Source organism: Malaya genurostris, chromosome 1 (assembly GCF_030247185.1).
Source record: "Malaya genurostris strain Urasoe2022 chromosome 1, Malgen_1.1, whole genome shotgun sequence".
NCBI lineage: Eukaryota > Metazoa > Arthropoda > Insecta > Diptera > Culicidae > Malaya > Malaya genurostris.
In genome coordinates this window covers 130,592,576-130,612,120 of record NC_080570.1, presented here as the reverse complement: position 1 = coordinate 130,612,120, position 19,545 = coordinate 130,592,576, and the positions used below count along the sequence as shown (strand labels likewise).

General features: G+C 39.0%; 1 protein-coding gene across 9 annotated transcripts in view; it reads right to left on the bottom strand.

Moving 5' to 3' along the window:
• The window catches only part of LOC131425786 (protein sidekick), a 249,008-nt gene that overhangs the window by 44,674 nt on the left and 184,789 nt on the right, over window positions 1-19,545 (bottom strand). For all 9 annotated transcript variants that reach the window (XM_058587934.1, XM_058587936.1, XM_058587937.1 and 6 more), the window contains exon 3: window positions 14,459-14,557. In XM_058587934.1, coding sequence (XP_058443917.1) covers window positions 14,459-14,557 — 99 coding nt within the window. The remainder of the gene's footprint in view (window positions 1-14,458; window positions 14,558-19,545) is intronic.

The window sequence follows — 19,545 nt, the reverse complement described above, 5'->3', positions numbered from 1 at the left end:
GGTACAGTTCAAACAAAACTACTGCAATAGATGTGCAATCTCAAGGAAAGGAAAGGAAAAAGGAGGCAAGCCCACATAAAGACCGGCTGATCACGTTTATTTGGTATGTTTTATGCACTTTGTGTATTGCCAGAAACAGGAAGTAATAAGTTTTCATTTAAGTAACGTTTTGTGATTTATTCAGGGAGAACTAGTGTATTTGAATGTTGGTGAAAATGAAAACTATTAGAGGCACCCAGATTACGTTGGGTTGGTTGGACCGAAATCCCATGAACACTGAAGAAAGAAGTTACGTCTAGACAACAATTTTTATTCAACATCCTAAAGCATTGGTATTTAACGCAAGGATTGTTGAGAGATGAAACAGCATGAAAAATGGTCGATTTAGCTTTACGGGTGACTAAATGAGAATTTATTAACAACTCCAAAACCAGGAAGCCAACCAAATCGACCAGTAAGCAAAATATTCAACTAGATAATGTCATGCTCTGCATTCAGAAGTACCAAAAGATTCTCGTAAGCTACGAACTTCTTCCAAGTAATCAAACTAATCCGATAAGAGCATGCATTTTAGCATTTAAAAAAAAATGATCAGAATAAATGATCATAATTTTACAGTTCGGTTTTGCATCTCATCCAAGTCAGTCGATAAAACAAAACCGCTTACATTCGGGACAGAAGAATCCAAGTACAGTATTGTGTAGTGAACAATAGAACGACCTTAAAATGAGTGAAGCAAACGAACAAAAGCTACCGCCGACACGAAAGAATACAATTGTTGTTGACTTCAGGCAGTACAAAATTCGACCTTCGATACGAGAACTTGAAGGTTTTCTTAAGGAGCAAATGCATCATGACATTAAACGTGTGCATTTACTTCAATGCAATAAGACGAATAATGTTGTTTACATTAAGTTTTATAAAGAGTTGGATGCAATTCAATTCGCAAAAGACAATAACAATATGCACTATGTGGAGCACGAGAACATTAAGTACAACATTCCAGTATATATGGATGATAGTGCTATAGAAGTGCGTGTGCATGATCTTCCCTCAAGCGTCGCAAAACTATGTCCCAATACGGAGAGATTCTCTCTATCGAAAAAGAAAAGTGGAAGAATTTTTCCCCAGTATTCTAAACGGCGTACGTTTGTTACGCATACACTTGAAGAGGGCTATACCTTCTTATGTGATTTTCGGTCAAGATACAAGAATTCCGTGCAAATCACTTGTTACCTATGACAATCAGATGGCCACATGTCAATATGGCCAAAAAGCTGTTCACTACGGTAAGCCAAGTGATAAACTGGACAAGGAGACAACTACACCAAAGGGCAACGGTGCTTCCTTCACACAAACCCCAAGCAACCCCAGTACACTGTGACAGCCGCCAACAACAATGAAGCATCCCCTTCAACGAAACCAAAACAAAGTACACCGGCTGCAGTTAACAACTTACCCTCCAACCAACCAGCAATTGCAACCAATATACAACAAGGTGCATCTACAGCAACTAGCAACGAAAAGAAGACGGAAATCGGCAACAATACCATCGATGCGGCAATGGATGACGAGACGATCCACGAACGGAGTGCCCCTCAATCCTCGCAATGAAAGCTCCTCTCCCCCTAGAAAAAGGGTGACAACTTAAAAAAAAATATTTAAAAAATCGGCTCAATCGGCCACGTGAAGCGTGTACGCAAATAGGCCTGAAAAAATAATCTTTTAAATAAAAAAAAATCATGATTTTACATACCGACAACGCTCGGTCAACGCGATGTTTTGGCGCGTAAAAAACTGGTTTGATAATAATAGACAGCAAATTTCACCCTATCCGACTTTTAGTACAAGTTTGGCGTTAACCCAACAGTACACCCAATCTTACGTTTACAAACATATTTTTTACGTTACCTCTTTTTATGTAACTCTATTTACGAACCAAATCCTAAATAAAGACCGGAACGCGCAAAAATTGGTTGACAAAAAATCGTTTTTTTTCAGTCAAAATTCATAATAAAAAATTTTCTTATTTTTCTTTAGGTAATTCAATTCATATATTTTTGAGGAAAAAATGTTCGTTTATTCATTTGATTTGTTAAATCCGAACTGCCGTGCTTAACCCCTTCCATTAAATTTTGGACAGTAGTCTCATCGACCTTATTCGCCACCGAACGCCAGTTAGATTTAAACTGCTGCTCGTTTTCCATGGATTTACCAGTTTTTTTTTTTGAGAATCTGTTTGACCAAGGCCTAATACCGTTCGATAGGGCGGAGTTCTGGGTTGTTGAGAGGGTTGTGGTCTTTGGGTACCACAGCCACGTTGTTCGCATCGTACCACTCGATTGCCTTTTTCCTATAGTGGCAGCTCGCCAAGTCCGACTAGCACAGCACAGGTCTATTATGTTTCTTCAGGAACGTAGATCTCTTGGTTGATGGTTCCCGTTGTGATGAGTATGCTGCTTTTTAGACCACACGTGCATATGGCCTGCCAGACGAGGTATTTTTCCGGAACTTCGATAGTTTGACCTTCCCTTTTTCTGATGCGGTATAAAACTCCTGCCTCGGAAGCTGCTTGAAATCCGACTTCACATAAGTTTCGTCGTCCATGACGACACAGTCGGACTGCTCACAAAGTTCGTATTCAACTTTTCGCTGCTTTGCCGACGTGTTTTGTCTATAATATCGGTTTGTCACCTTCACCTTCTTAAAAGTTGATAACCCTGCTCGTTTCTTGGTCCGCTGCACAGTAGTATGGGACACTTTGAGCTTACCAGTGACGTCCCGGATGGAGAAGTTAGGATCCTGCTTATATTTCGCCGCTACCACGTCGCGGCACGCTGTCACGTCCGGATTACGATTGCCGCCACTTTCAAGCTTTCTGGCGATCGACAGACGCTCCCCGAACACTTTTAAAACGTTGGTCATGGTCGATTTGGCCCCATCCAGCAATTTTGCTAACTTGGGGTGCGAGAGCGTCGGATTCTTATGCTGCGCGAGCAAAATTTTGACACGCTGCTCCTCTTGCTTGAACGTCACTTTAAACACTGGAGAACAAATGGTAAAAACTTATCATAGCAACCATTGTGTATACACTCAACTTTCAAATGCAGTATTTTAGAGTGTTTTTAGTTCATTTTGAAAAAAATACATCGATTTAAAGTTGACTAATTTTTGCGCGTAAACTTTTTTACGAATCAAATACCAAAAAAGTGTACTTTTTTACAACCTACCTCGTAGAAAGAAGTTTTTGCGTACAATGAAAACGACTTCCGGCTTATTTATGTTTCATGGAAACTACTACAATATGGGTATTTTTGGAACGGGTTTAAAGAATAGATTCCAGAAAATGATATTGAGGTATTTCGGAAATCCAATTCCGAATTTTTGATATTCTTTGAAAATCTTCACAATATGGATATTTTCGGAACAAATTTTATATGTAGATATCGGAAAACGATGTTTGAGGTCATTTAAAAATTCAACATGGCGACTCCCTGTTTATTGATATTCTTTGAAAACCTTTACAGTTTGAGTATTCTCGGAACGGATTTGATCAGTAGGAGCCGGAATATTATGTTTGGAGTGGTTTTGAAATGTCGACTTACGGTTTATAGATATTTGTTGAAAACTCTTATAATTGGAATACTTTTGGAACGGATTTGATGCTTAAAAGCAAGAAAACAATGTTTGAGGTTGTTCTGAAATCCAAGCTGGTGACTTCCGGTTTATCGATATTTTTCTGAAAATCCTTGGAATATGGGTAGGTTCTGTTCGGGACCTGAATTTTAGTTCCAAAGTTCCGGTCCAGAATTCAGTATTCAAAATCCAATTTTGAGAAGGGTCTAAGTAAAGATACCTTGAAAATTTGCAAAACAATGTATCAGTCATCCTGAATAATCACTGAACACCATACGCTCGCGAAAGTTCTGTTCTCATACCGAACTCTCAAGTAATGTTCAAACTCGAACTTTGTACACGAAGGCGTGCACATTTTCAGTGGTACAATCATGCGCCATGTACGTACATCGTGTACATACTCGATGTTCGCTCGTCTACTGCTGAACGGTGATTCCAGATAATCACAATGTCCATTCCGGAAATTATCGATAGACAAGTATATCAGCAACAGCTACAGATGAGTTTTCAAGTAAGAACACGAAAAACGACATTTTAGAATCAATATTTACCGTTTGAATGCATTTTGTATGCGCAAGCAATTAAAAACCTCTAGCATTTATAATGCTCGAAAGTTTTAATGATCACTAAATTTAATGATCCGAGTAAAAACATCCAGTAGCAATCCAGTCGTACAATATTAATTCTCTGCAGCTTTCGTGATGAACGATTCATTGGGTATTGAGTCGTATTCATCTAACTTTGAATCGTTCTAGTACAAAATCCAAAAAACAAAAACTTCAAAACACTGCAGCTGGATTTGTTTCTTTTCCAAATAAATGTAAATAAACGACAATTCTCAGTTTTGTTTCACTCTTATTATACTCACAATTCTTACACTCTGATTACTACCGAAATGGTTTTTGTTTTTAGCTTTTTTCTATTTCTAGCGTGTGCTCGATGTACGTACACGATATACATGCACGGAAATTCGATCCAAAGTACGTACTATGTTCGTTCGTGTACGGTGCTCTGAATGATCTTTAACATGGATTCGCAGCAAATTTGAGATTGGAAATGTGCTTGAGATATCGTTTGATTCGATTGATTGGGTGGTTTGGGCAGTGTTTTAGCTAAATAACGGCGCTACATGTGAAAATTGGTTTTTATTTTTTTTGAAACTAAAACTCAAAACTCATTTTGTTAAAATAGATATTTTTGTCTTTCGTCAATTTTTTGATATGTTGTAGCCGACAACGACAGGGACGTTCAAAAAAGGTAATTTTTTAGAAATTGTGGAAATAGTGTGGAACATCTTGTTTCAGAAGCTCTGGGGTGTATAAAGGTGCTCATCAATTCTTGTTTCAGAAGCTCTGGGGAGCTTGGAGCCGATATAGATGTTTTTTTTAATATTACTTATTCATACTCGGTTTTAACCTACTAACGGCCGTTCGCAGGGTTTAGTGTAGATGTTCTTTTTTTCCTGTTTATCGCAAGGTATACCGAAATGGGTAGATTGTTCACAGTTCTGGCATGTAGCCAGTTGTTTCTCGTATGAGATTTGCGATTTTAATTGATATCTTCCGCTTCCGATTGCCGAATAAGAAGGAATTGATTTATTTAAACGCATATGTAATACACAGATGCAACACTTCCAATTCGGTGGAAAGAACCTTATCGTACTGCTCCAAGTGTTTACAATATAGCCCTCGAATAAGTTAAGAGAAAGATCATGCACACGCCTATCAATGGCATTGTCCTACACACATATGTGCGTATGTTACTTTATATTCTTATGCTCAACGCAGTGGATTTTATAATTTTTCGCCGCGAACTTGGCTACCTCAACTTCGTGTTTCTTCAGAAAGTGTATGCATTTAGCATTATTCGATTTGTTCTACTGCAGCTCCTGTACCATGTTTCTGTTATATTGCGTTTTATTTTTCACAAGGTTTCAATTTTGCTTACGTGCGGTCGAAATGGCTGCACTTTCCAAAGTTAATAACAATTGACTTTGATCCAGTACTTCTTGTTCTTTGATTTAATTTTATCTTGCGATACTTTTATTGTATCACTTCTCCCTACTGTATTGTACTTCGTTTCCATCAAGACACGTAAGCAAACTGATTTACCATTGTTCGGGAAGCTTGCTTCGTAGTTTATTGTTTGAAATGAGAAACCGAGAAATATTGTTTTTATCAAACGGTTAGCTGATATAAATTACATTTCAAAGGAGCATTTATTTTTGTACATACTGTACATAATCATATTACTAATTTTTACAAACAGTATCAGAAAATCACTTTTTTTAAAGTAAAATAGCTGGTTATTGATTCAATTAGTGGGAGAGAAAGGAAGCTAACATAAAAAGAAATACTAATTAAATTGAAACTCTTAATGAAATGATAAAGAAGTTTCAGGTATGAAAGGTCTTGACATGCAAGAATGTCACGAACTGAGACATTGAATAGTCTACCTCAGCCACATCACAGTTTTGACTATGCAAAAAAAACTTTAAATGAATCAAAATTGGCCATGACGCTTCGACAATTCCACTGCAAAAGAGTAACCATTGACGGTGGATGATAAATTATCCATCAAACGATACAAACCCTGAGAGAATGGGCCGTTAACTGCGTCAAAAACGTTCTAGCTGTTCGAAGGAATGCCGTTATGAGGGTATTTAGGGGTTCAGAAATATTGAATGCTGTGAAAGCACAGTCTATAATTTCCGAAAACATCAGTAAATATATATGATTATTATTACTATCATTAGTATCAATTTCAGCCATGAGTAGATGTTATAATGCATGAAATCGGTGTAGAATTTCGATATGAGTACATAGAGAGCTGCTTATTGACAACATTTATTTATAGTCGGCTGATAATCGGAGATGATTAACGAATTGCATGAATATTTTGTGACTTAACTGAAGATCGGGTACAAAGGAACATGCTTACCAGAACGCATATGTCACACACGTACACCATTATGGACAACTAATTACATATTACCGGTTAAAAAACATATGAAGCAAAGAGCAATGGAAGCTCTAGTGTTTATTTCTATTATTTAGAAGATTTACCCATTTCAGAATAGTATTATCGTTTACAAATTATGTTCTCCTTCGTTTCTGTCATCTCGGTGGTAAGACTTAATTGAAGGTGACACTGCACTGAATTCTACTAAACGCTCAAGCGGCAAATTAGTGAAGCGTTAAAGCTTTTCATATTACCTCATCAAACTGTTACCAATTCGTGTAGGATAGAAACGCATATTCAAAAATAACATGCACAGCAGTGACATTTGAAATTTATGTTGATAAATAAAATGAAACCAGTTAGCCAACCGTCGACTTGAATTACATATAAATCATAACTGTATTTCCAATAAAATCAAAATAAATCAGCTTATTGGCTGACGAGAGCTACAAGTGCAAAAAAATACTTTAATCTATAGAAAAATAAATCAAATTACCGTTTTTTTTGCGTCTCTAATATGCTGAAATCGCACTCTGCTGAATTACACTAACAAAAAAAAACCCTGATCTACCGGTTGAAAGGTGTCGTTTGTGTGGACAGAAAAATACAACACAGACAAAATGAAAATAACGAACAACCGACACCGACAAAGTTGGGACACTTTCGGAAAGCTCCATTCCCACCCCCACCACATCCGAGACCGACTGAAACAAACAAACAGAAAACTGTGTACACGTGAACAAATTTTCCTGTGAGTCTAAAGTTTGTCACCACTCTGTGTGTGGGCACTTCCTGTTAACGATGGTCACACCAATGAGAGACAGAAGGACTTTAGAACATTTGAATGACAGTTGAATTTGGAAAATGCTTAACCGGGTGAAACAATAGAACTTTCATCTTAGGGCATCGGAGGTAGTTTTTTTTTGTATTAGTTTCTCAACATCAACACTAGCTTTTCCGAGAAAAGTACACCTGTTTTGATAGCTGGATGATTTGTTACATATTGATGCACTAAAAATTCAATGTAATACAGGATGGACCCGCAACTACAAACTGAAGCCCACCCTGCGGCGCCCAATGGGAAAACAGAGATAAACATTTAAAAACATGAAACCGCTTAATCAGACGATTCTCGTTTCCGTTCGTAAAAAGCAGCATTTATTACTGGAACGTTTTTCAAACTTCACTGGCAGAACTTGTCCCCCAAAGGGGAATCTCCCTTGGTAGGTATGCCTGAACTGGTTTTGAAATGAAAAATGATGAACATTTTTTTGGGTGAGAAAAGTTTGATGATAACTAGATAGTTCTGGAATATAAATGATTCCGCAACGTGATTATGTATCGGAATGCCCAAAACGGTGTCAAAGTGCAATATATTTATTTACTCGTTAAAAATTTGCACATGACACTTTAATGTATTCATATCTGCAACTTTGTTTCACACCACCTTTAATAGTATTGTTATCTATTTCTATTGGATTGCGATATCACGATGACAGATGAGATTCGGAAATTTTTCACTTCGTCAACAGTGGAACGCATATCGAACAAGACGAGCTATCAATCGAAAATTAAATTTTTATACTCGTCATTTATGCTACCAGAACATCAATCTGTCTTCTGAAAAAATAAAAGTAAGTTTGGTTCGAGAAGGGCCTGTTGTTGCTTTTTCGTCTGGCGGAGAACAAATGTGAAGTAAATTTGTCGTCTAAGCAGAGCTAGGGAAAATGACAATTTCGTTCACGGAATCCTCACCCATGTAGCAGTAGGTTAAAAAAGGCAAAAACCTAAGTAAATTTAATTTAAAAAAAATAAAAAAACGGCACGCTTTTAGTTCTGCGAAAATAACAGGTCGCACTTCGAGCAACCATACCTCAGGAACGACTCGTCATTTTTACATAAAACTTACACTGTAGCCTCTAACAAAGAATTATAACTACATAAAAACTTCTTGTAGAGATGGGCAAAACAGTTTATTTCAAAGAACCGTTCAGTGATGCAGAGTTCTATTCGAAGAACTAGATCTCGAGAGCCGTTCGTTCGTTATTTTCATAGTTAGTTTGCTTGTTGAATGACTAACCGAGATCCCAATTAAAATTGAGATTTGGTAGTTTTCTTATTAAACTGTTTTCTAAAGTTCTCGAAAAAGATTGAGCGAGGAAAAAAAGGTCCACGACTTTGAACTGAGAACCTACCGTTCTCAAAAAAAGAACTATTGGTCATTCATTGTTTCAAAAGAACAGAATGTAACGGCTAAACTCGAGGCTCGCAAACTGTATCGCAAGTATTTGACGAAGCTTTCATGTGAGATAATGAACGATGAGACTTGCTACAAGACTTTAAGCATAACTTAAACTTCCCGGAACGGCGTAGAGGAGTATTTCGGAACGAAGAAAAAAGCCAAACTTCTCAAAATATATTTGGTTTGGCAGGCAATATGCAGCTGTAGTCGAACAAGACAAAGCTTCATCACTAACGGAACGGTGAACACGAATATGTACCGTGAATGATGCCTAAAAAGCAATTTTTACCATTTATACGCAGCCATGACGATCCCTCATTTTTCTGGCCTGATTTGGTATTTTTTCACTACACCAAAAATGTTTTGTAATGGATTCCATGTTGTACTGAAAGTGGCGAATCCATCTAACTGCCCAGAGTTACGATGGTACATGGCTGCTCGTCGCCAGCCACTCAAGGCACGGATGCTTCTGAGATCACCCTCCACTTGATCGATCCACCTTGCTCGCTGCGCTCCTCTTCTACTTGTACCAGTCGGATTAGATTCAGGAACCATTTTCACTGGGCTGTCGTCCGACATCCTTATGACATGCCCAGCCCATCGTAGACGTCCGATTTTAGCTGTCCGTACGATAGGTGGTTCTCCTAACAGCTGTTGCAGTTCGTGATTCATACGCCGTCTCCACGTTCCGTCTACCATCTGCACTCCGCCATAGATGGTCCTCAGTACCTTTCTTTCGAAAACACTGAGGGCGCGTTGGTCCTCTGCCAGCATAGTCCAGGTCTCGTGGCCATAGAGAACAACCGGTCTAATGAGCGTTTTGTAGATGGTCAATTTCGTGCGGTGGAGTACTTTTCTCGATCGAAGGGTTTTTTCTGAGTCCAAAGTACGCACGATTCCCTGCCAAAATACGTCTCTGTATTTCTCTGCAGGTGTCATTTTCGGCGGTCACCAGTGAGCCCAAATACACAAACTCGTCAACCACCTCGATATCGTCACCGTCTATCAGTATTCGTGGTGGGAGGCGTAGTGTTTCTTCTCTAGAGCCTCTTCCTCTCGTGTATTTTGTTTTCGACGCATTTATGGCCAGTCCGATACGCCTAGCTTCAGCTTTCAGTCCGATGTAGGTTTCCGTCATCTTCTCAAGGTTACGTGTCACAATATCAATATCGTCAGCGAAGCCATAAAGTTGTACGGACTTTCGGAAGATCGTGCCACTCGTGTCGATCCTCGCTCTTCGAATCACACCTTCCAGGGCAATATTGAACAAGATACAAGAAAGTCCATCACCTTGACGTAGCCCTCTCCGAGATTCGAAGGGACTCGAGAGCGTAGCACATCACTCTATCCATCGTTGCTTTGACCAATCGCGTCAATTTATCCGTTAAACCGTATTTACCGTGCATTATCTGCCATAGCTGTTCTCGATCGATTGTGTCGTATGCCGCTTTGAAGTCAATGAATAGGTGATGCGTGGGTACGTTGTATTCATGACACTTCTGGAGTACTTGTCTTATCGCGAATATGTGATCCGTAGTGGCGCGGGCTCCAGTAAATCCCGCTTGGTACGGCCCTACGAATTCCTTAGCTATTGGTGATAGACGACGGCAAAGGATTTGGGAGAGTACCTTGTAGGCGGCGTTCAGCAATGTGATTGCTCGGTAATTGCAACAGTCTAGCTTATCGCCCTTTTTGTAGACGGGATATACCACTCCATCCATCCATTCCTGCGGTAGAATCTCCTCCTCCCAAATCATAGAAATCATCCAGTGCAGCGCTCTAGCCAGTGCCTCTCCTCGAAAGTATCAAATTATTAAATATCACTGCTGAAAAAAAATCATGCCCGATTTTAGGCATCGATTACCACAACCCGCATAATCAATGATAATTATAGTGATGTTCCATATATTCACACGTGATAATGAAATGATAATCATTCAAAATCATTTTCACGATTATCAGCCCTGCACTGAAAATGGTGATATTCAATATGATGTATTGGAAATCAATTTCAAGCAAATTTTAAGGTACCATACTGTTATTCAAAATAATGATAATGACATCACAAAGAATGTTTCATGCAGAAATTTCAAAAATATCAACAATATTTACTTGAATTTCATACAGAGAAGTGACAGGAGTGCAGGATCGAACACAAAAAAGCGTTCAGACTAGCCCGGTGGAAGAGCGCTCTACCAAGGGCTATCGTAGCCAACATTGCTTCTTGGCAGAGGGCTGGTTCAAACACTGCGCAAAACCCTGCACTCTTGTTGCTTCTATAAATCAAATTCATGCTAAGTAGCGTTTAATTGGGTTTAATCTAAATAGAGCATGCTGTATATGCATTGCATTTCATTATTGCTTATTGCACTACCGACATCTTAATATTATCATCTGCTAGTGAAGATCCCTGCATGGCTGATAATAGTGAGAATGATTATTCATAATCATATGTGAATTTGAAGAATATGACTGTAGTGATATTGATAGGAATGAGAATATACTCAGCGGCGATATTTGACTAGGTGATAATTGTGCAACACTGATCAGAAGTGATAATGCTGCTCCAATATCAATCTCAGAATTTCAAACGATTTTCGTTATCATGATCGAAGATGATTTTGTAAACAATAATCACTGCCGCTTATTATCGGTGATGATATCTTATTTTTGTTTTTTTTTTTTGAGAATGATAATGCCAACACTGAATACTACTATAGAACATTTCGAAAATCTTGGACAAAACCAGCTAAATCTATTGCAGAGAAGTCTGCACAGACCCTAATGGCTGGAGTAAACTAAAAAGTTCATAGTTTCTTCATCCAGCATAATAAGGTAACTGTAATTAGATATCAGATGACTAATAAGGCACAAACTAAGAGAATAATTTATTTTATTTCAAATTTATTCTATTCATATTTTATAGCGAAAAAGGAAAACTTTATGTTATATTGAATAGGAGGAGTGGAAATGCGAACTTTCTACAACTGTAGAAACACACAAGCAAAGAACTGTCTCTTTTCCTCGCCTATTTGACCATCAAAATGCGGCACCACAAGTGTTGCGAAACAGCATAGAAAGGCTCATTGATTCGGAAAAGTAACTGTGCGTTATTGGAGCGACATAATGCCGAAATCGCTGCACATGAAGCTGAACAAAATTTTACTTTTACATAACTGTTCTACTGACGAGTCGAAGACGGAACGCGAAAAAAAAAATTAAAATTTGTATTTTCCAAGAATATCTTTTTGAGATTTCATTTATTACTCTGATAATTTCAGTTAGACTTGGCAAATAACCCATCTACAATCCGTTGAGCTGCTCCACTAATTAGGCACTTTTTGAGATATATGAGAATTACATTTTAGAAGCAATGTGATGAACAACACTTTTCTTGATGTTAATATCGTTTTTAGTGTTTACTACGGTCTTTGTGGATATAAAGTGAAGTCTGAAACTTGAACTATTAACATGGAAAATTCTATTCTATGAACTTGGCAAAAATGCAACACTTTTGTTTGTGTATGTTTTTTTTTTTATTTCATGCGTAAACAAATGATTACATTTCTGGTTAAACTGGTTTAGAGTTTAATGTTTACACATGCAGAATTTCGTTTCAATTTTGCAAGTTCTTATCGGGATGGCTTTCAAGCAATAAGTCGTTCGACAGAAAAATGGAAAAGCCAGACTGCAATCCACCTGTGGGGATCGACGATTTAACCGTGTCCCGTCGGGATGTTCTGGAGTATTTTTGAATGAAAAATATCGACTAATTTGCTAAAAAATCCTTGGTGTGGCAGGCGATCTGCAAGTGCGGCAAATTCAACGAGCCGACAACATCATCGGCCGAAGATATAAAGAAAAATGCTTCCAGACGTGCCTGTTGCCGATCCCACGAAGGTGACAGTCTGTTTTGGCAGGATCTGGCATTGTGCCATTGCGCGAAACCGATGATGGCGTAGTACGAAGCCAACGATGTTGTTTTTTGCCCTAGAAGTAAAATCCGCCCAACTCAGTAGAACTTATTTATGAAAATCATACAGAAAATATGCCTGGAATTTCGTCCTTTTCAAGTAAACCAGTCGTAGCCGTCAAAGATGACAGAATTATGAAAGTATGTCTGCCATTGTGTTAATCTGGAACTGTATTCATCATAGTTCAAGTTGGTGAATTTGAAGCGCGTATTGATGGAATTTTTTTTGCTGCTAGTTCTGTGCTAAAATATTCGTTTGTGCTTTTCCCTTTTTAATGTGTTTTTCAATTATTTGTTGTTTGGCTTAGGAATTGCCAAGACCTTTTGAATAGTTTTTCGCTTTTCACGTGCCTTAATCAAAACAATCGATTCAGTATTGGACAAATCATGATCAAAAAAAGCTCATTTCATTATCACTCGTAAAAAAATTTACTTTAAAAAAACTCAGTGACTAAGAATATCACTTGCGAGATTGTCATTCATGAAACAAGTATCCGAAAAACTCTGAACCTCGAAGTTCACAAGTGATTTTTCGTGTCAGTGAAACTTGATGAAGAATTTTCATCCACAGAAATATCGCTAAATAAATAATCGAAAGGGAGAAGATGATATTTGATACTGATATCGATGATATTTCGATACTGAATTCCCACTACGCTTCAGTTCGACACCGAAGTGATTCGTACTAGATTTATTATACCTAAATCAATGAAAAAATCTCTACTGAATAGATTTGCAACTGAAAAATGCTAATTGTGATATTTTCGATGCACGTAGGGTGGTCAAAAAGTGATTATATCGACGAAAGGCTGCTTATGATCCAGTTGATTGATTTACTCTCATGCACTATTAAGATTAAGCCCAATAAAACGCTATTTAGCATGAATTTGATTTATAGAAGTAACAGGAGCGCAGCATTTTGTATGTCTCGAACACACAGTAGACGCAGCGTTTGAATGGCGCTTTTAAATTGGCCTAGCGATAGCCTTCGCTCCTGTTACTTCTGCGAATGATATTCAAGGTAAATTTGGTAACATTTTTTAATCAGATGCATAACATGCCTTGTGATTTTTTTTATTGTTGTTTCTATTATCATTATAACTGTTATTATTCACAGCACTTGCTGCTGTTATTGACGATATTACTCCACCACCATGGCATTGCTGAATAAAACATCTCAAATCCTTTCTTCAAGAGTCATATCAGATATGTTCAATGTGCGAACTTTTCTCTTACATACAATCGAGAAGCAAATTCGCTAGTGAACTTTTCACTACTGATTTCTGTCATGTGAGATCAGTTTCAGTGAGAATCGCGTTTGGAAATAATCAGTAGTGAACTTTTCTTCAGTGAGTTTTCTGATCGATGATTTTTTTGTCTGAAAATTACTTGCGAAAAATTTCAGTCGTGATGTTCGTGTTACTATTCTTCAATTATCATTTCTAAACCTATTAACATCATTCCGCTAGTCATGTAACATCAACAAATCATAAATCTTTCTTTCACAGAGGTACTTCTGTTGTTTTTGTTCGCTAGATCTGTAACATTAAAATCAAACCAATAAACTTAATTGAATAAGCCGAACGTGAATTAATACTGAGAGCAGCTCTGCACGCAAATGCACGGTTTTCAACTGCAATACTCACCCAAAGCATGGCACTGAAGTATCTTGGTTCGACCTTCGTTCACCATAGAACCGGACGACGATGGTTGCGTCGTGAAGCGTGGCGCCTGCATTTGTGGTTCTGTTGAGAAGAACAAAAGGAAAATAAAGACAGGATTAGCTTTACATACGTAACATGAATTTATAATTGGAAGCAATTGTCGATGGATGGAAAGTACTGTCCAAAGGAGCACCTTTGAAAGGCGGATGTGTTTCAATGGAGGATGAAAAGTATTCCATGTGGTGAAGTGGTACATGACAGACTTATGTGGTAAGTTTTGCATTAGCAGCGTAAACCTATATTGAATGGTATAAATGAATAATAAAAAGGAAATTGTATCTCCCAAAATAAAGAATTAAATTCAATTCCATCAATTTCTTTGTTTTTATAACCATTTGAACTACAAGGGCTGACTGCATTATGAGCACTAAGAACAAAATTAGATCTGCACTCTATCCTTATTCTATTAATTTTCGCCTAAATCTACGACTATGACATAGGCTATATCGCCCACTTGAACACTGGCACTGGCGTATCAAGGCCCGTTAGTTTAAGTTTGTAAGCATCTACGTTTTTAGGTGACTATTATTTTTATTTGATAATAATTTGAAAAAGTTCAAACCAACTCTTTCTGACGGTACGAGTAATGTCACTTCAAAGCGTCGGCAATTTTTTTGCGCATTTTATAGTTCACTCAGCCATCCATAACTAGGGCACCTCTCATGATAATCAGTTTCATCATCGTTCGACATCTTAGAGCGGTTGGCATGATATCGTATGTATGAATGCAATTTAGATTATGCGCCGAATAGTGGCTTCTCTTCATCTTGTGAAAGGGGAAGATGAAAAATGGCGCACATGCTCGATGCTTCGGCATAATTTATTCCAATTTAACGGGTTTCAAGTGGTATTGATGTTGCAGTAGGTCTTCATTAGCCCTGGATTAAATAAGAGAAATGATTGCTGAAAAAAAAGTAATAAACGGTCGAGGCTAATGTGTTCATTTCTTGGAACGCTAAATACCTAACTTTGTGTCTATGTAGTTAAACAGAACGGTTATCTGAGACCGGTCTGGTAGCAAAAAAACAAAAACAAACAACAAACAAACACTAGTTTCTCTTCGGTACTGGCTCCTGTACAGAGCAAATACCACCACCAGTGGGTAATCCGCATCGCAAGAAGGCGCTAATTACGAGCCAAAACGAGGCGAAAATTGTTCTTAAACATATTAGCACAGCAGTCGAGCAGCTCCCGGAGCAATACCGGTACCTACTCGTATTTCCTCCTATATTTGGCACAACAAAAAGTAAACGAAAAGTAGTGGTGGTAGGAGTTGGCCCGGTCGTGCTTGGAGTCATGAAAGCGGGCTGTACGTACAAACTAAACTGCTACTATTGGTTTGCCCTGCAAGCAAGCAAGATAGAGGAAAAGTAATTGGCCGTAGCTTACTCGCCCTTTTTTTGTTGAGACATCTAGCGAATACGAATTCAGAGTGAAAATAGTTTGAAACTAATAATTTTTCTACGTCTGAAATATCTTGGGGGTTGTAAGATTTTTGTAATATTCAAATCGATGAATCTGGTTTTTTTTTTTCCATAAAATATATTTATTAAGGCACAATGCGTTAGCTCTATGATGCCAAAGGCATTTTGTAATAATAAGAATTGTGTAGGTGCTGGACTCTCATGTTTTACTGGTGACGTTGCTACTCAATGGTAGTGGCCGTATGCTTGTCCGTATGGGTCCACGGAAGACACCCCCGAGTCAAAGACTCGGCCAGTGGCCCGCGTGCTAGTTATCGACAGGGTGGTCCTCCGTTCTTGGAATCAGCCAGGTGACGTGAAAATGTATCAAAAATTGCTGCATCCTTCAGTGGGTCCGCGGAAAACACCCCCAGGCTGCAAAGACCTGGCGGGTGGCCCGCATGTGAATCATCGACTGGAGCGGTGATGTTGCCGAATGGTATGAAGAAAAAAAAATAGAGAAGTAATTGTTGTGGAAAACGGATTGTTAAAGGGGGGTATGGGAACGAAATAACTAATAACTACAAATATTTAGTTAGTTGACATCGAGATGGTGAAGAGACTGGGGAAAGGGGAGCGAAAAGTTAGTAGCAGCAAAAAGATCTTGTTAGTATCGATAAAGATGGTAGACAGACGGGGGATTGGGAGAATCGGGCGGATGTTAGTGTCGAACCTATAGGTGAAGAGTATTCTTAGTCTCGAAAAGAGTAAGGAAAACTTTCTATGCCAAATACAACGGATCACACTTGTATATTAATGTGTTTAAGGTATTGGTAAATAAGAAGCATATAGGAACTATCCCGACTCGCCAACACATCCCGAACCGGAACCTCAGGCGGTCTACCTCGGGCCCTAAGGGATTCCAGAAGCTCCGACCTGGCGTCACGATACTCTACGCACGACCACACGACATGCTCGATGTCCTGATAACCGTCGCCACAGGTGCAGAGACTGCTCTCCACGAGCCCAATACGCCGGAGATGTGAGTTGAATGTATAGTGATTTGACATGAGCCGTGACATAACGCGAATGAAATCACGACTCACGTTCATCCCCTTGAACCAAGGTTTCGTCGATACCTTAGGGATAATGGAGTGTAGCCATCGTCCCAGTTCGTCATTCGTCCATGAAGTTTGCCAACTTTCGAGAGTTTTCTGACGAGAAATACTGAAAAATTCATTGAAGCAGATTGGTCTTTCATAAATATCACCTTCCAATGCGCCCACTTTAGCCAATGAGTCTGCCTTTTCATTGCCCGGAATGGAACAATGCGAAGGGACCCAGACTAACGATATTAAATAAGACCGTTCAGATAAAGTTCTCAAATGTTCCCGTATTTTCCCCAGGAAATATGGGGGATACTTTCCTGGCTTCATTGCCCGGAGAGCTTCTATTGAGCTTAGACTGTCCGTGACAATGAAGTAATGGTCTTTGGGCAAGGTTTCAATGATCTCGAGGGTGTACTGAATAGCAGCTAATTCTGCGACGTAAACTGAAGCCGGATCACTGAGTTTGTATGAAGCGGTGATGTTTTGATTGAAGATGCCGAAGCCTGTGGACTCGTTGATGTTTGATCCGTCAGTATAAAACATATTTTCGCAGTTGACTGTTCTAAATTTGTTATTAAAAATATTAGGGGCCACTTGAGGGCGTACGTGATCCGGAATTCCACAAATCTCTTCCTTCATGGATGTGTCGAAAAACACAGTAGAATCAGAAGTATCCAAGAAATGAGCACGGTTGGAAACAAACGAAGAAGGATTAATATTCTGAGCCATGTAATCAAAATACAAGGACATAAAACGGGTTTGAGAATTGAGCTCGACAAGCCTTTCGAAGTTTTCAATCACCATCGGATTCAGGATGTCGCATCGGATTAGCAATCGATATGAGAGATCCCAGAATCGATTTTTCAACGGTAAGACGCCCGCCAGTACTTCAAGACTCATCGTATGAGTCGACTGCATGCAACCTAAGGCAATACGTAAACAACGATACTGAATTCTTTCCAGTTTAATGAAATGGGTGTTCGCGGCGGATCGGAAGCAGAAGCATCCATATTCCATTACGGACAATATTGTTGTTTGATACAGCCTAATCAGGTCTCCTGGGTGGGCACCCCACCACGATCCGGTTATTGTACGAAGAAAGTTGATTCTCTGTTGGCATTTTCGTTTCAGATATCTAATGTGACATCCCCAGGTGCCTTTGGAGTCGAACCAGACCCCGAGATATTTAAATGTGAAGACCTGAGCTATGGTTTCACCCCCTAGTTGAAGCTGTAATTGTGCTGGTTCTCGCTTCCTTGAAAATACAACCAGTTCAGTTTTCTCCGTAGAGAACTCGATACCCATTTGAAGAGCCCATGTCGACAAGTTGTCGAGGGTATCTTGCAATGGTCCTTGGAGATCGGCAGCTTTGGGTCCTATAATAGACACAACGCTGTCGTCGGCAAGTTGTCTTAGCGTGCAAGATGTGTTGATACATTCATCAATGTTGTTTACGTAAAAATTGTATAAAAGGGGGCTTAAGCATGAGCCCTGAGGAAGACCCATGTAACTGAATCGTATTGTCGACAAATCACCATGCGTGAAATACATGTATTTCTCGGACAACAGATTATACAAAAAGTTATTCAAAATTGGTGAAAGACCATGCTGATGCAACTTCTCTGATAGGATGTTTATGGAAACTGAATCAAAAGCCCCCTTGATGTCTAGGAAAACTGACGCCATTTGTTCTTTACGAGCAAATGCCATTTGAATTTCGGTTGAGAGCAGCGCAAGACAATCGTTCGTTCCTTTGCCCCTGCGGAAGCCGAATTGTGTATCTGAAAGGAAGCCATTAGTCTCGACCCAATTGTCTAGACGAAACAGAATCATTTTTTCGAACAATTTCCGGATACAGGAAAGCATAGCAATCGGCCGATACGAGTTGTGATTGGAAGCTGGTTTTCCTGGTTTTTGAATGGCGATCACTCTCACTTGTCTCCAGTCATGTGGGACAATATTACCCTCAAGGAACTTGTTGAATAAATTCAACAAACGTCTTTTGGCAGGGTCAGGCAGGTTTTTCAGCAAATTGAATTTAATTCTGTCCAGCCCCGGGGCTTTATTGTTACACGACAAGAGTGCAAGTGAGAACTCTACCATCGAAAACGGTGTTTCGTTTGTATTCAATGTCGTGACGCGAGAGATCTTCTGTTCCGGAACAGAGTCTGGACAAACTTTTTTAGCGAAATCGAATATCCAGCGGTTTGAACATTCTTCGCTTTCGTTAGTGGTGTTTTTGTTGCGCATTCGTCGGGCTGTGTTCCAAAGAGTGCTCATCGATGTTTCTTTTGTTAATCCATCAACAAATTGGCGCCAGTAACCTCGTTTCTTTGCTTTAATTAAGTTCTTCATTTGCAAGTTTAACGCCGCGTAACTCCGATAATTATCAGGTGTTCCATTTTTTCTAAACTTTTTGAATGCTGAAGTTCTTTCCACGTTTAGTGATGAGCACTCTTTGTCCCACCACGGATTGGGGGGACGGATGTTAGTTTTC